The sequence below is a fragment of the Clinocottus analis genome, unplaced genomic scaffold, assembly GCF_023055335.1.
Source record: "Clinocottus analis isolate CAN_PGR_092001 unplaced genomic scaffold, fCliAna1.0.p SCAF_14, whole genome shotgun sequence".
In the NCBI taxonomy this organism is placed as follows: domain Eukaryota; kingdom Metazoa; phylum Chordata; class Actinopteri; order Perciformes; family Cottidae; genus Clinocottus; species Clinocottus analis.
Genome location: NW_027175865.1, coordinates 15,054,677 through 15,067,381, shown reverse-complemented (window position 1 = coordinate 15,067,381; position 12,705 = coordinate 15,054,677). Strand labels below are relative to the sequence as shown.

At 41.1% G+C, this 12,705-nt stretch overlaps 2 protein-coding genes across 4 annotated transcripts in view; one reads left to right on the top strand and one right to left on the bottom strand.

Annotated features, from left to right (window-relative positions):
- The first annotated feature begins 1,273 nt into the window (after nucleotides 1-1,273).
- cfap90 (cilia and flagella associated protein 90) lies at nucleotides 1,274-6,957 on the top strand. The gene is made up of 3 exons (XM_068576149.1): nucleotides 1,274-1,483; nucleotides 2,751-2,867; nucleotides 6,706-6,957. The coding sequence occupies exons 1-3, from the start codon at nucleotides 1,367-1,369 to the stop codon at nucleotides 6,883-6,885; spliced, it is 414 nt and encodes a 137-aa protein (XP_068432250.1). The 5' UTR covers nucleotides 1,274-1,366; the 3' UTR covers nucleotides 6,886-6,957.
- Nucleotides 6,958-8,278: 1,321 nt separating this feature from the next.
- Nucleotides 8,279-12,705, bottom strand: part of LOC137784488 (adenylate cyclase type 2-like) — a 48,245-nt gene continuing 43,818 nt past the window's right edge. For 2 of the 3 annotated variants that reach the window (XM_068575202.1, XM_068575203.1), the window contains exons 21-25: nucleotides 11,618-11,764; nucleotides 11,375-11,482; nucleotides 9,539-9,653; nucleotides 9,283-9,407; nucleotides 8,279-9,188 (exon numbers count right to left, since the gene is read on the bottom strand). In XM_068575202.1, coding sequence (XP_068431303.1) covers nucleotides 9,036-9,188; nucleotides 9,283-9,407; nucleotides 9,539-9,653; nucleotides 11,375-11,482; nucleotides 11,618-11,764 — 648 coding nt within the window. In that variant the 3' untranslated portion in view covers nucleotides 8,279-9,035. Of the gene's footprint in view, nucleotides 9,189-9,282; nucleotides 9,408-9,538; nucleotides 9,654-11,374; nucleotides 11,483-11,617; nucleotides 11,765-12,705 lie in introns of those variants that run through there. The other variant, XR_011077414.1, reaches the window with a different exon arrangement.

Below are 12,705 nucleotides of genomic sequence, written 5' to 3'. Positions count from 1 at the left end.
TAACAGATACAAAGGGGGTTTTGAACCACCCATCTAACTCGTAGGAAGAAAGTGAGTAAGAGCGTTTGCCAAAATGTCAAACTGTAAAATTTAAGGATCCCTACAACAATTATAGATTGCAACTTCTGGTTGTACAGAAGTTGCTTTACTTCCACTGACTCTCTATTGGGCTCAATTTGCCAGGATTAACTTGAGGTGCACCATCTGTATCTTTCCATACCGCTGAGGGACTGGGAGGTTAGACTATTTATAGTTCATCCAAAGCCCCAGCAATTGGACTTTTCTTGTCGCCCATAACTGAAGCACATATTTCACACTCTGCTCGAGGCGTAGTCTGTCCAGTGTAATAAAATTGATTCTGCTGCCAGAGTTAAGGCCTTTACACACCGCGGGCGTGAAAGTAGCCAACTCAACTCATGGCAAAAACAACAGTCAGAAAAAAAAATACATTGACATGCGAAGAAAATGGCCCCCCGGTGTGTGAAGGCCTTTATACAGCAGATGCGGTGAGAGACCTTTGAAAGACATTGAACGGACTGTTGGCATAAAGGAAAGAAGACACCGATGCAACTGTGCACAGAGGGGCTGTCACGTTTGTTTTATATGTTCATTGTTGACTCTAAACTATTTTGCAGCTTTCATTCTAAAACTGAGAATTAGATGTAGATTGTTGATTGAATATCAGCATTATATAATATTAGAAGACATCTGCTTAAATACATGAAAGCCCAGACGGTTTAATTTGTGATAAATCCCCACACTGTACTGTAAAAGCAACTGTCTGTTCCTTCGGTTTCATAAAGAAATCAGAATGTACAAATGATCTTACAAACTAAAAAACAATGGTAGCTTTATCAAAAATTGGCATTTGCTACAATTAAGTTAATAATTCCCACTGTGGCCTTTCTCCTGGATATTTTCAATTATTTAACTCTCATTATTACTAAAATAGCCCTGTGCCTCCACACAAAGGGTTCACAGCTTTCATTTCCCACCAGGTCGGCAGCCTTCAGCTAAACCAATTAAAGAAAAGACTGAGAAAAACCCTCCAGAAATGTTATCAGAGGGTGACTGCCTCACAGTTTATAGTTGTGTAACAACGTACACTTACGTAAATGTGTCCCTGGTATGATTAAATGTGTTGGCATTCCCCCTCATTATCACGTAATAACAACTTTGTTTCACTTTGTTCACAGTTAGCAGGTCGATGCTCTGAAGTACAGACAAACAAAGAGCCCGTGAACGCAGCACGTCAAACAGTCGGTATCCTCGCAACCGCGGACAACGGCGTCATCGAGCGGATGCGTCCGGTTTTCTGAGTTTCTATTTCTTCTATTTTTTTTCTATTTTTTTTTAGCGGAAAGTGATGGACGTGTCCCTCGAGGCTCAAACCAAACCGCTCGCCACCTTGTCCGCGTTCAGTTACATCCCGCCACGCCGGAGGGAACCGAAGGAACTGTCGCTCTATAACAAAGAGTCCACGGTAAACTTCCGGTATCTTCATTAACGATAGTTGTCGCTATTTTTTTTTATTTCGTCTGTTTATTTTAAATAGTTTATTTAACAGGGACAATGACACAACCATTTGAGCCAGAGTGAATTGTATTTATTTCATTACAAATACTTGAATGAGCTGTATTGAATGGGCTATGCACTAATTTAGTAAAGCTCACGTGCTCACAGGTAGCGCGTGAGCTGGAAGCAACGCCACAGAGTGAGGTTTGCCCTTTGCAAGTCGTTCGCTGTTAAGCTCACTGCTTAGCATCTTGATTACTTGTAATAAAAGGGGACTAAAAATGGACCAACGCACATTTAAAGTTGTGGAAACCAAACGCCGATGCCTGGTTGCCTGGATGCACTGTTAAATGTTAGCTTTCAGCACTGACGAGAGAATATTATTTAAAAGTACAGCTGAGATGCAACATCCCCAGAATACACAGTAAAGCAGAGCATATTGTGACCCATTTACTTTTCACTTCACTTGCATTAGATTTCCCGAACCCAGCCAAGTGAGAAGAAAGAGATCTTCTCTGAGTTAAGAAATAGGAAATGCCTCGGAAGCAATTACTAGGAATCGTTGCAGAAAGACTTGATAAAAAAAAAACATGGGCTTTTGCCCAACAATGATCTTTTACACAAACACTATATGACGGCCTGTAAATGATCACTTAAAAATACCATTGGCAGGGTTCTTACAGTCATGGAAAACCTGGAAAAGTCATGGAAATTTGATATATGCATATGTTCATGACGTTCATTTACTCTGAGTTTGAAATAATTAATATGCTCTTAAAAGAAAGATGCTCAAAATATAAGCAGGCAATATAAGCACCTATATAAATGTTTATTCTTTAAACTAAACTATCTCTCATTCATTTGTGTCATTTAACGTATACTGCATGCTTTGGAATTGTCATTGTTAGTTTAAATACTATATTGTCTCACTTCTTCATGTATACACCGAGATTTCACAAAATGTTTGGTCATGGAAATTTGGTTTGAAGTCATGGTAAAGTCATGGAAATCCATTGGTCACGATGCGTTTGAAGCCTGCACGGGGAACCGATCCACCACAGTACCGCTGGTTTTCTTGTACCTTGAAACCACTTTTTGAGAAGGAGTGGTTGTGATTATTGCCCTCGATTCCACCGCTACCTCTTTCTCTTTTCCCCCAAAGTATCATGAAATGACTCCACCTTTGTTGGAGGACACATTTTGAATGACACCCAGTCTCTGTCCCTCCGTCATAGGCCCCGAAGATCTCCACGTTTGACCAAGTGTTCCACCAGGTAGAGGGATACGACATGAAGCTGCACAGAGACGACAGGAAGCACTACAAAGGAAGAGGTCTGGACATCGCCGAGGAGGTGAGGATCAACACTTTGGTTGCCATTTTGGTTTCTGAAGAAACTCATTTAAAACCTCTGAGCTCGCTGACGAGCTCAAAATGAGTTGAATAAATCTCACGAGTGTGTTTAGCCTCCGCAAGATGTGAGGCTTCTGGGAAATAGTCTCTATTTCTGCCTTTTTAGTTTGTTAAGAATTCATGGAACTGACATTATTTGAAGAAATTTTGATCATTTCGGAACTGACACTGTACTGGGTTTTATTGCTAAGGCTGACACGTCTATAATGCATTATGATTATACTTATAATGCATTATTATTTGCTTACAGTACTGTGAAAGCATTGTATATACTATATTACAAGTACAACTGTAATAGATTAATACACAGGTTTGTTAAATACTTGATTTTAATTGATCAATAACCAGCTCACAGTCCGTTATTTCTTTATACACTATGATCGTCACCAAACAATGGCAGTGAGTGACCATCAATTATGAAGCATTATGACACTTGACCTTATGAAATGCTTTATAATGTGCCCTGACCATTGATAAAGCATTTTGAATACTTGTACGTTGAATCATTCAGCGCTATAAACAGATAATAACAAAATAAACATATGTTCATAATGCAGCATAAAAAGTCAATGTGCCTACTTCTACTCCACCAATTCACCAAACAAGACTGATTACATCTTTAAATCAACTTCTCAGCACAAATGATGCACTTGTTGTTTTAGTTCATACGAGTATTTGTCATGATTAATCATTAAGAAGTGAAATCCATGGATGAAGACGTGTTAATCTGTCATTCCTTTTGAGTCGACCCAGTGGTAGAAAAGTATGAGTTTCATATTATGAGATAATATGTTGCTTTCATACTTATATTTATTCTTTCTTTATTTATTTTTGACTTATTGACAGTTATCATCTCAAGGTACGTAACCATCCAAAGCAAACAGATCACAAAACAAGTGCATCACAGTTTGTTTAGGCATGAATAGCACAGGTAGGCTGCTCACTTACTTTGTTAATGGCTGCCAGGGTTTTATGAAAAAAACTCTTAATGGAGCTTTTGAGAGTGCATCTGCTTGACGTTCTGCGTCACATCTCTGACTCACTGATTATGTGATGGAGAGGTTACATCCTAGCATTTAAAAAAAAAACAGGTGTCTGGCTAATAGAGAGAAAAATGCAATATAGCAGAGTCATCTGGAACCGAGAATATACCAAAGATATCAACCGCAAGAGCATAAGATTATATATATATATATATATATTTATATATATATATATATATATATATATATATATATTTATATAATTTGATGTCAAGAGAGGATGACCAGGAAGGGACAAGTTACAGACAATCAACTATATATTGTAGATGCTCGTTGCACTCTGTTTGCACCTGCCACATATCAGGCCTGAGTTTGGAGAGTCTATTTATAGTACGTGGATTTAATCAAGTTTTAAACTCGTGAATTACAGTCCAGTAATGACGTCGGAGAACATTGGCTTACAGCGCTGGCCACCTACACACTTGGCACACAGATTAAGCATTACCACTTTACTCAGCTAATAACACCTTCCCGTGGTGTTTCCCGAGGCTTGTTAATGCAAACAGAAAATTGGCAATATGGCTTTCGGGGTGTTTTATACACAGAAATGTCAGTTAAATCACAGGCTGCAAACTCCGAGTCTGGAAAGTAAATACTTCTCACTTGATTTGTTGCCTCGGTAAAACATTGTAAACATGACTTTATGCTCTCAATCGCTGTCTTCACTTCTATTTCAATACAGCATGAAGTTCATTTAGTAAATTATGGTCCCATTTAGAGTCAAAAAGACCATCAAGCAGGATACTTTAGGGCGGGCTACCGTGTGATTGACAGGTTGCTACCACTGTTAGGAGTTGTCTCTGTTTTCGTCTTCCAACTTTAACCTTTTCTCAGTTTCAGTCTATGTAACACACACACACACACACACACACACACACACACACACACACACACACACACACACACTCCCTGAAGAGGAGTGAGGATTCAACACTTTAGAGACCCTGACTTGCTGTGTTGTTTGTAAAAGTTACACATGCAACTTTTGCACATGCAACATGTACAACACGAAAATGAGTTCGTACAGTTCTAAATGTTCTATCTACACACAACTATCTTCTTTTTTTTTTAACCATATGGTGACATATATGACATCTAAGTTTCATGACGTTGGTTTGTGGCTCCGTTCCATTTCATCTCCACACAGGAATTATTCATGTCAAGCAGAAACTGGCTCACAGTGAGTTTCTGGGTCAAACACACACACACACACACACACACACACACACACACACACACACACACACACACACACACATACACACACACACACACACACACACACACACACACACACACTGCTGAGCTCTGTAATTACAGTGAGTTGAGAGGCTGGCTCTCAGTCGACAGATCCTGCTAAATTAGGACGTTTCTGTTTCCGGAATTCACACTTATGAATGTGAATCAAAAATAATGTATTGTTTTAACCATTCAGATGCTAATGGCAGTGTGTTATTTTTTTCCCCGACTCGTTCTCATGTGATAGAAACCCAGCAGTGGATCTGCCGATGCTGCAGAGAGTTAGTCTGACCTGCCTGAAGTCAGAGGCTCAAGATTGTGTTAAAGAAGCTCGCGATGAGGCCCACTGGGTCAAATTCAGCTCATGTGCATCTGTTTTTTATAATATACTGTGATGGCGGTGAAGCTAATAGTTTCATTTGTTGGGACAATTGTCACTCAAGCCACCTTATTGCCAATAAAGAGGCTAAATGAAATGTTCGGTGGCGTAATAATAATTTCCCTTACTGGGTACAAGTACGTCTGCTTCGACTGCACTGGTCGTGGCTTTATTAAATCACGTTTCACGACGCCGGTACTAAACATTACACCATGGCAATGCATCAGAGCAGCAGCCAGGTCAGTGAATTCATCCAATATGTGCGTCACCTGAAGCTGTACATATTCCAGCCACGCCTCTTCGTCAAAAATTGCCCAGTGAATGAACTTCAGCATTGTTTTGTTTTTTGAATTGTTATTTTGGCTCAATGAATCATTATCACCAATGCCTTCACAAATGGTTTGAGTTGGATACGGAGGCCGTTTAAGAAATCGGCACATTGAGTGTTTTTTAACTGCACGTTTACGAGGCTGTCGCAAGTCTTATCTCAGCACTTAAAACCTCACTCTGTTGTTGCAGACCTCAGGATGAAAATATAAATGTGTTTAATTGAAAGGGAATCGCAATTAAAACCACAGTCACGATATTGGTTTTGCAAAGCAGCGTGCATTGGCATTTTTGATGGTTTATTGATCACAGAGCTAATTGCAAGTTAACCCCCTCGCCTCTTGATTACTATTTTAAATAATGAATTCTGCGTCTCTGCCTGTAGCTTTTGACCCTCAGCTCCATTAAATCCAGACTGAAGACTTTTCTGTTTGCTGTCGCCTTTAATGAACCAGATTGAATGTTCATGAATGTTCTTAATAATTTTTAAATTGTGTTTCATTCTGCATTATGTTTTGATTCAGATTCAGATTCAACTTTATTGTCAATGCACATCGGACAAGTACTGTGACAACAAAATGTAGTTTGCATCTATCCAGAGGGCAAAAGAAGCAGTAAAGGTGCAGTGCAGTGTGGTGGATAATATGATATTCATGTAGACAGTATGGACAGTATTAACAGGTATTTACATTGCTTTTAATGGTTTCGTGTGGAGCACTTTGATTCACCTTGTTGTGGAAATGTGCTCCACAAATAAACTTGCCTTGCCTTGTCGTCCTGCTCGAGCCCAGGAGGAGTCCAGAACTGTCCCGCTGCGTTCCTCTGCAATGTACGGCCATCGACCCGTCCCCATGTTCTGCCAGGCGGGCCAGCAGCACGGACGCGTGGCGTGCATCAAGGCAGAATTCTTCAGGAAAAATGGGATCATCTGGAATCTGGATGAAGGATTCGGATCGGTGACCCCGACTTGAAAGTGTCACAGCATGATGATGGAAGTGTTTGTTCCCACTGAGAATAACAATAAACCAGTGTTGCAGTGTGTAGATTTCTGTTTAGTTGATGAGTCCGTCATTAAATCAGATGGTTAGGAGTGAGATTCCTTTATAACTTAAAGTGAATTATGATCTGTCAAAAGAAGAACTTGAAGATGTGACAATTTGCAGGAAGCTCGTGCTACATTTTCTAGTTTGAGGCTGAAATCGTTCCCATCAGTATGGGAGTAATTTAAAAGTTCAGATGGTGCAGACAGACTGTAAATCCAGAAATGTCTTCCAGGTTATTGCAATTCGATATTGCGCATGATATCCAAGATCAGTCTTGGTGTTCAGGTTTTCTGCCTTCAGTATAATAGTTGCTTGGTTTAAAAAGACTGAATGTTCTCGGTGACAAGAATAATGGGAGTTCTTGAACAGACAGGATTTCTCTTTTGAGCAAAAAGTTCCCAACTAAAACAAGGACTAAGATTAACTCACAAAAACAAGAAGTTACAAATAATTGCTTCAACCAAACCCCCAATCATATACATGCATATATATAAATATACTATACATGTACACATACATTTAAACACATGTATACATACACATACATACGTACTCCTCTCGGTTCTCTTCTTTCTAACTCTTGCTTTATGTAAACAGTACGTTCTCCGCATCACCGACCTCTTTGATTTGCAAGGTCTTGGATTCTTTTTGTCTATTAATCCTGAACCCACGCGACTGAGACCAACCTCCTACATAATAGGAGCACAGACGGCTCTCACTTGCTTTCTGCCTGTGTACTCTGGCAGAAATAGACCCTTTATTCTTGGAAATGATACAGTGTTTGAATCTGTTTGGTGTTAGAACTGTAGTGTTTATTTAGGAGGATTTGGAGCTAATACACGAGGCGTCGTTTTCAAAAAGGAGTAGAAATGTAAATGTTGTCGCTTAAATTGGCGTGTGGTCACAAAATGAAACAATGGTTTCACAGCTCAATCAGCAGATTCGTCCTCAGAGAGTTCTGCAGTGAATGTAGCTCATCGCGTCACAGTGCGTTTCACCTGGAAAGCCTTTGTTTGTTACGCCACGATTCAGCAACACAATTCATTTCCTACTATATATTTATATGACTAATATGATGCCATTTTAGGCCAGCTATTTCCACTTTTTACAACCTGATTGTGCTAAGCTAACCAGCTCGTGGTCTTAGATGAATACGATGAATACAGCTGCCAAATGAAAACCTAATAATTCAAAGCAACGATCTTACAAGCACTTGCATTGTGAGCACGTGGTGTGAATGTCTTGCAAGCACAAACAAACACACAAAGACAGAGGACGGTCATTTATATACAAATGTTTAATGAATACCAAAAGGATAACAGTGGACATTTACACACATTGCTGTTTGTTTGGTTCCCGATGGATGATATATATATATATAGATATATATAATTTGGAGTCCTGCGACACTTCAGTGGGACACAAACGCAGCTCTAAAGCTATAAATACAATTCACAGGTTTTTGGCAAACTACCCAACACACCACCGATTTGTTGGCATCAACTGCTCTATGTGACAAGAAGCTATTGCAATATCCATTTGGAATCAAATGGACCAAACCGGTTCACAGTGCCAACCAGGCATATATATATACATATATATCATATTATATATATATATATTTATATATATATACTATATATATAAAAACACGGCTCAGTTTGCTCAAGTATAAGGCTCTGAAGCACTGCAAAACACTGGCATGGGTAATTAGCTCCGCACCACTACGACTGTACAGACTCCTTGAGAGCTGCACTAATTTGGCAAACCTCTCTTCAGTCAGGCACTCCTTTAGACAGTGAAGAGGCTCCTCGGAGCAAAGTCCTTGTTACACTTGAGAGGTTGAACACATCCAGCGCTGAAGGGGTCGCAGGGCGGTGCACCTCGGGGGCCACGGCGGTGCACCGCAGGCTCGGGGCCCGCCCTACACTGTGTTGCTGAGGACAAAACCGGTTCTCAACAATCGTCTTATCCGTCGTACTGCGGCGCTGCTGGTAATGGGTTTGTATTTTAGTTGCGGAGCGTGGCGATTCACTTCTACGTCCTCGGGTCTCGTTGGTGCGGTCACCGTGGCGCCGTCAAGGCATCACGGTCCCCTGCGACAGAGATCGAGTCATCTCTGTGTGAACGAAGAAGGTCTTCAGCTCCCCCTTGCCCTTCACGTTAATGATGCCGCGACATGAACACAGGTAGCCGAGCGTGGTCAAGATACTACTTGTCTCCTCTGTTACCTGTCATGAGGGAGCAGAAGGAAACGGGACGAGATTAGAAAAGGGCGCGAGCGCACTCGATGACATCGCACCTGCATCTTGTGAGGCATCACACCTGTATTTTTCCCAGCAGCCCGGTGGTCTCCATCCTACTGGCCACGTTCACGCTGTTTCCCCAGATGTCATACTGAGGTTTCTGGGCCCCGATAACTCCTGCAATCACCGGCCCGTGGTTTATCCCTATCAAAAAAAAAAAAGAAAAACCAAAAATCACACACGCGGCACGGCTCGTTTTTCAGAACGGCCACGTGTCGTCCGTCGTCATCGACGGTGAATTTATGCTAATTCGTACTGAGAAGATGTGCGCTCACCAATTCTGAGTCGGAAGTCGTTGAAGGAGTGTTTGTTGATGACGTCGAGCTTCCCCACGAGAGCGAAGGCAAACTCCACCATGGTGCCGATGTGCATGTACTGCCTGTCGTGCTCCTGAGGGGGAGAGCACAAGTTAAAGGAGCCGACCGGACCGCAACGTGTCATTGTCAAGACTGTAAACGCAAATGTGTCAACGTATTGACCTCTTCAGTGAGTAGCGCTGTAATGAGCAAGATAATGAACCCTCTGCCGGGTGATTTAAGACCCCCCTCCGCCATGCTTTAATTAAAAGGATATGTTAGTAAAGGCCCCAGTGTGTGAGATGCTGCTGTACGAGCTAACGTCAGCGACTCTGTCTGGGTTATTTGTTTGTATTCGGTCCTGTTTACTCCTCAGCGAGACCAGCCAAACGTTTCATACGCGCTTACAACCTTTCCTCCTCAAAAAGGGAAGCATTGTTTTTAGAAATAGAAAAAATAAAGGAAAAATCAAAATTAATGCTAACTGGAGTTAGCATTAAGTCAATACATCTCCCTGTGACAGTCGTCATTTCACCTGTTAAAACGCAAGGTGTGAAAAGCCGGCTTCTGTGTGCAATCCAATACTCTTGTATGACAACTGTAAAGACCTAAAAAGAGTTGTAAATCTGACACTGTTTCGTGCCAGAATGATAATCTCGGCACAGCAACTGGAACTAAGAGGGGATCACTTTACACGAAGAGCATATGAGGCAGATTCCCACCAATTGAGATTTTCTTTTTTTTACATATTAATATGTCGCCACCTTTCTGAGTGCTGATCTCATTTACTTCCAGTGACTACGCTGATGTATTTGAATCAAAGTAGTGATGAATCACTGGCGCTTGAATGTTGATGTGTAGCACATTTTGAAGGGGGAACCCACACAAAGCGCACCACATATATTTAGACAGCAATACATATTTGGATGCTTAATTAAGCTTCATCCTGTTTTATGACGAGTATTTATTCTAGTATCAGCTTGAGCTGCCAAAACAGTTACTTTTAATCAAATATGAGCTGAAAGGAAATCTATATATTAGGAGTTTCGGGCCTTACACCTTACATCACACGTTCATCGTCAAAACTGTCGTCAGCTTTTATTGTCACTTTTTGGATAAGTTATCAAAACCATGACCTAAAACGTTGTTTATTAACCTAATCTTTGACTTGGTATTTATAAACCCGGACTGCTATTATTTTCCCAAGTAAAAGTAATTGGCACAATCATTTGGAAATTGGTCCAGTATAGCGCGAGGGTGCTTCAGACGACAGACGCCAAACGAGCAGCGAGTTCAATTGCGCTGCGTCGATGTCACATCGCGTCCTCTGAAAGTGCTGGTTTTGTTATAAGTGTCTGTCAACATTATGAAAGGACCCTACTTGACACACTCTCAAATTAATCATCACGGTTGTATCCAGGAGAATAGAGATGGAGGCAGCCACAATAGATCTATAGACGTCAACATGAGGTGTTAAAATGAACGTTACTGTGGGATCACTTTGTGTTTTCTCTGAACCCAAGTAAGTCAAACGAGACCTGTTGAAGTTAGCTTGCTAACAGTCAGCTAACGTGAGTGAACCAGTGCCTTTCATCCAATATTTTTATGGAATATGCAAACTACACTCTAGCATGACTGGATGGTGCAACTTTAAAGTGATAACCTCCGTCATTTGTACAAAACTAACGTATCTCATGAACGCCAAAGCGTCCACAGCTACACGCTACATCCTGCAAAACCACTGCTGTTGAGTGTGACAATGACAATGAGTGTGTGCGTGTGCGTGTGCATGTGCGTGTGCGTGTGAATGCGTGCCTGTGCGCACTCCGGTCCCGGCGTCACATTGAGTCCAGTTGCAGCCATGTAGGTGCTACCAATGGTCTTTATCTTCTCCACTCCGCTGAATTTCGGCTTGGACAGCAGCTGAGGACCCACAAAGAACACCAGACATTACATGAAATGCACAGGAGGAGAAAATAACATCATCTCACCCTAATCAGCCAGCGTGGCTGCTTCTCAAAAGAAAAAAGGATAATCAGTGTAAGAGTAAGAGTTTACCTCATCAAAGTCCGCTATGATCTCGTTGAGAAGACGGAGGCACTCCAGTCCTTCCTTATTGACGTCAGACTCGGTGTAAAACTCTTTGAAGTCTGGGATGGAGGCGAACATCATACACACCGACTCGTACGACTGATGATAAAGGTCCTGATAACGAGCAAGAAGAAGATAACAGCTAGATATGTTGTATTGATCGAGCCCTGGTGTAAGAAAGTTTAAGGCGAATAGCTTACATCGACTCTTCAAATGAATAAAATGAAAGTTTTATCATCTCAAGGCAAGGCAAAGTTCATTTGTAAAGCACATTTCAACAACAAGGCCATTCAAAGTGCTTCACATAAAACTATTATTAAAAAGCATCAGAGTACAGTGCAAAAGAAAAGAAGGTTTAAAAACAATGAAGAACAATCATTTAAACATTAAAAACTGTCAGTAAAACATTGAAAAACAAAGTTGCAGAACGTAGACCATTCCCACACGACCTCAGGGGTCGACATGGTTCATGAGGTGGCAGCAGATCAGAAATGTATTCAGGCCCTCAAACCGCTCAGTGCTTCATAATGCAACAGCAGGACTTTAAGTAAATGATTTCGTTGGACAGGAAGCCGGTGCAAAGGGGACACCGGGTCACATAGAAGCAGCATTCATCAGAGGAAAGGAAAACAATGCACAGCGCTGGAGTGAGTTATAGAAATGTGGGTATTTATTATAAGTGTGTTAGGCTGGAAGGCTACACCGATTACAACATGAAGAGTGAAACCAAGGAAACCAAAAGAAAATATGTTCAATTAGGGTGTGAGAAAACTAAAGAATATGCTGATAAAACATGTGAATGAATAGCACATACTGATAATGAAGATTTAACTGTTATGTCTGCAAGAGAAATATGAAGCTACATGCAGACGCCATTTAGCTTAGCTTAGCACAAAGACTGGAAACAGGGGGAAACAGCTAGCATGGCTCTGTGCAAAAGTAACAGCATTGACCTAAGAGCACCTCTAAAGTTTACAAATGAAATCATTAAATTATGCAGAATACTAAAACTAAAGAGGAAACATAGCAACACATTGCTATGTTGCTGGGTTCAC

Coding starts and splice junctions, on each gene's coding strand:
- cfap90 (XM_068576149.1), top strand. CDS start 1,367: ATGGACGTGTCCCTCGAGGCTCAAACCAAACCGCTCGCCACCTTGTCC. Junction 1,484..2,750: donor TCTATAACAAAGAGTCCACG/GTAAACTTCCGG, acceptor CCTCCGTCATAG/GCCCCGAAGATCTCCACGTT. Junction 2,868..6,705: donor GTCTGGACATCGCCGAGGAG/GTGAGGATCAAC, acceptor GCTCGAGCCCAG/GAGGAGTCCAGAACTGTCCC.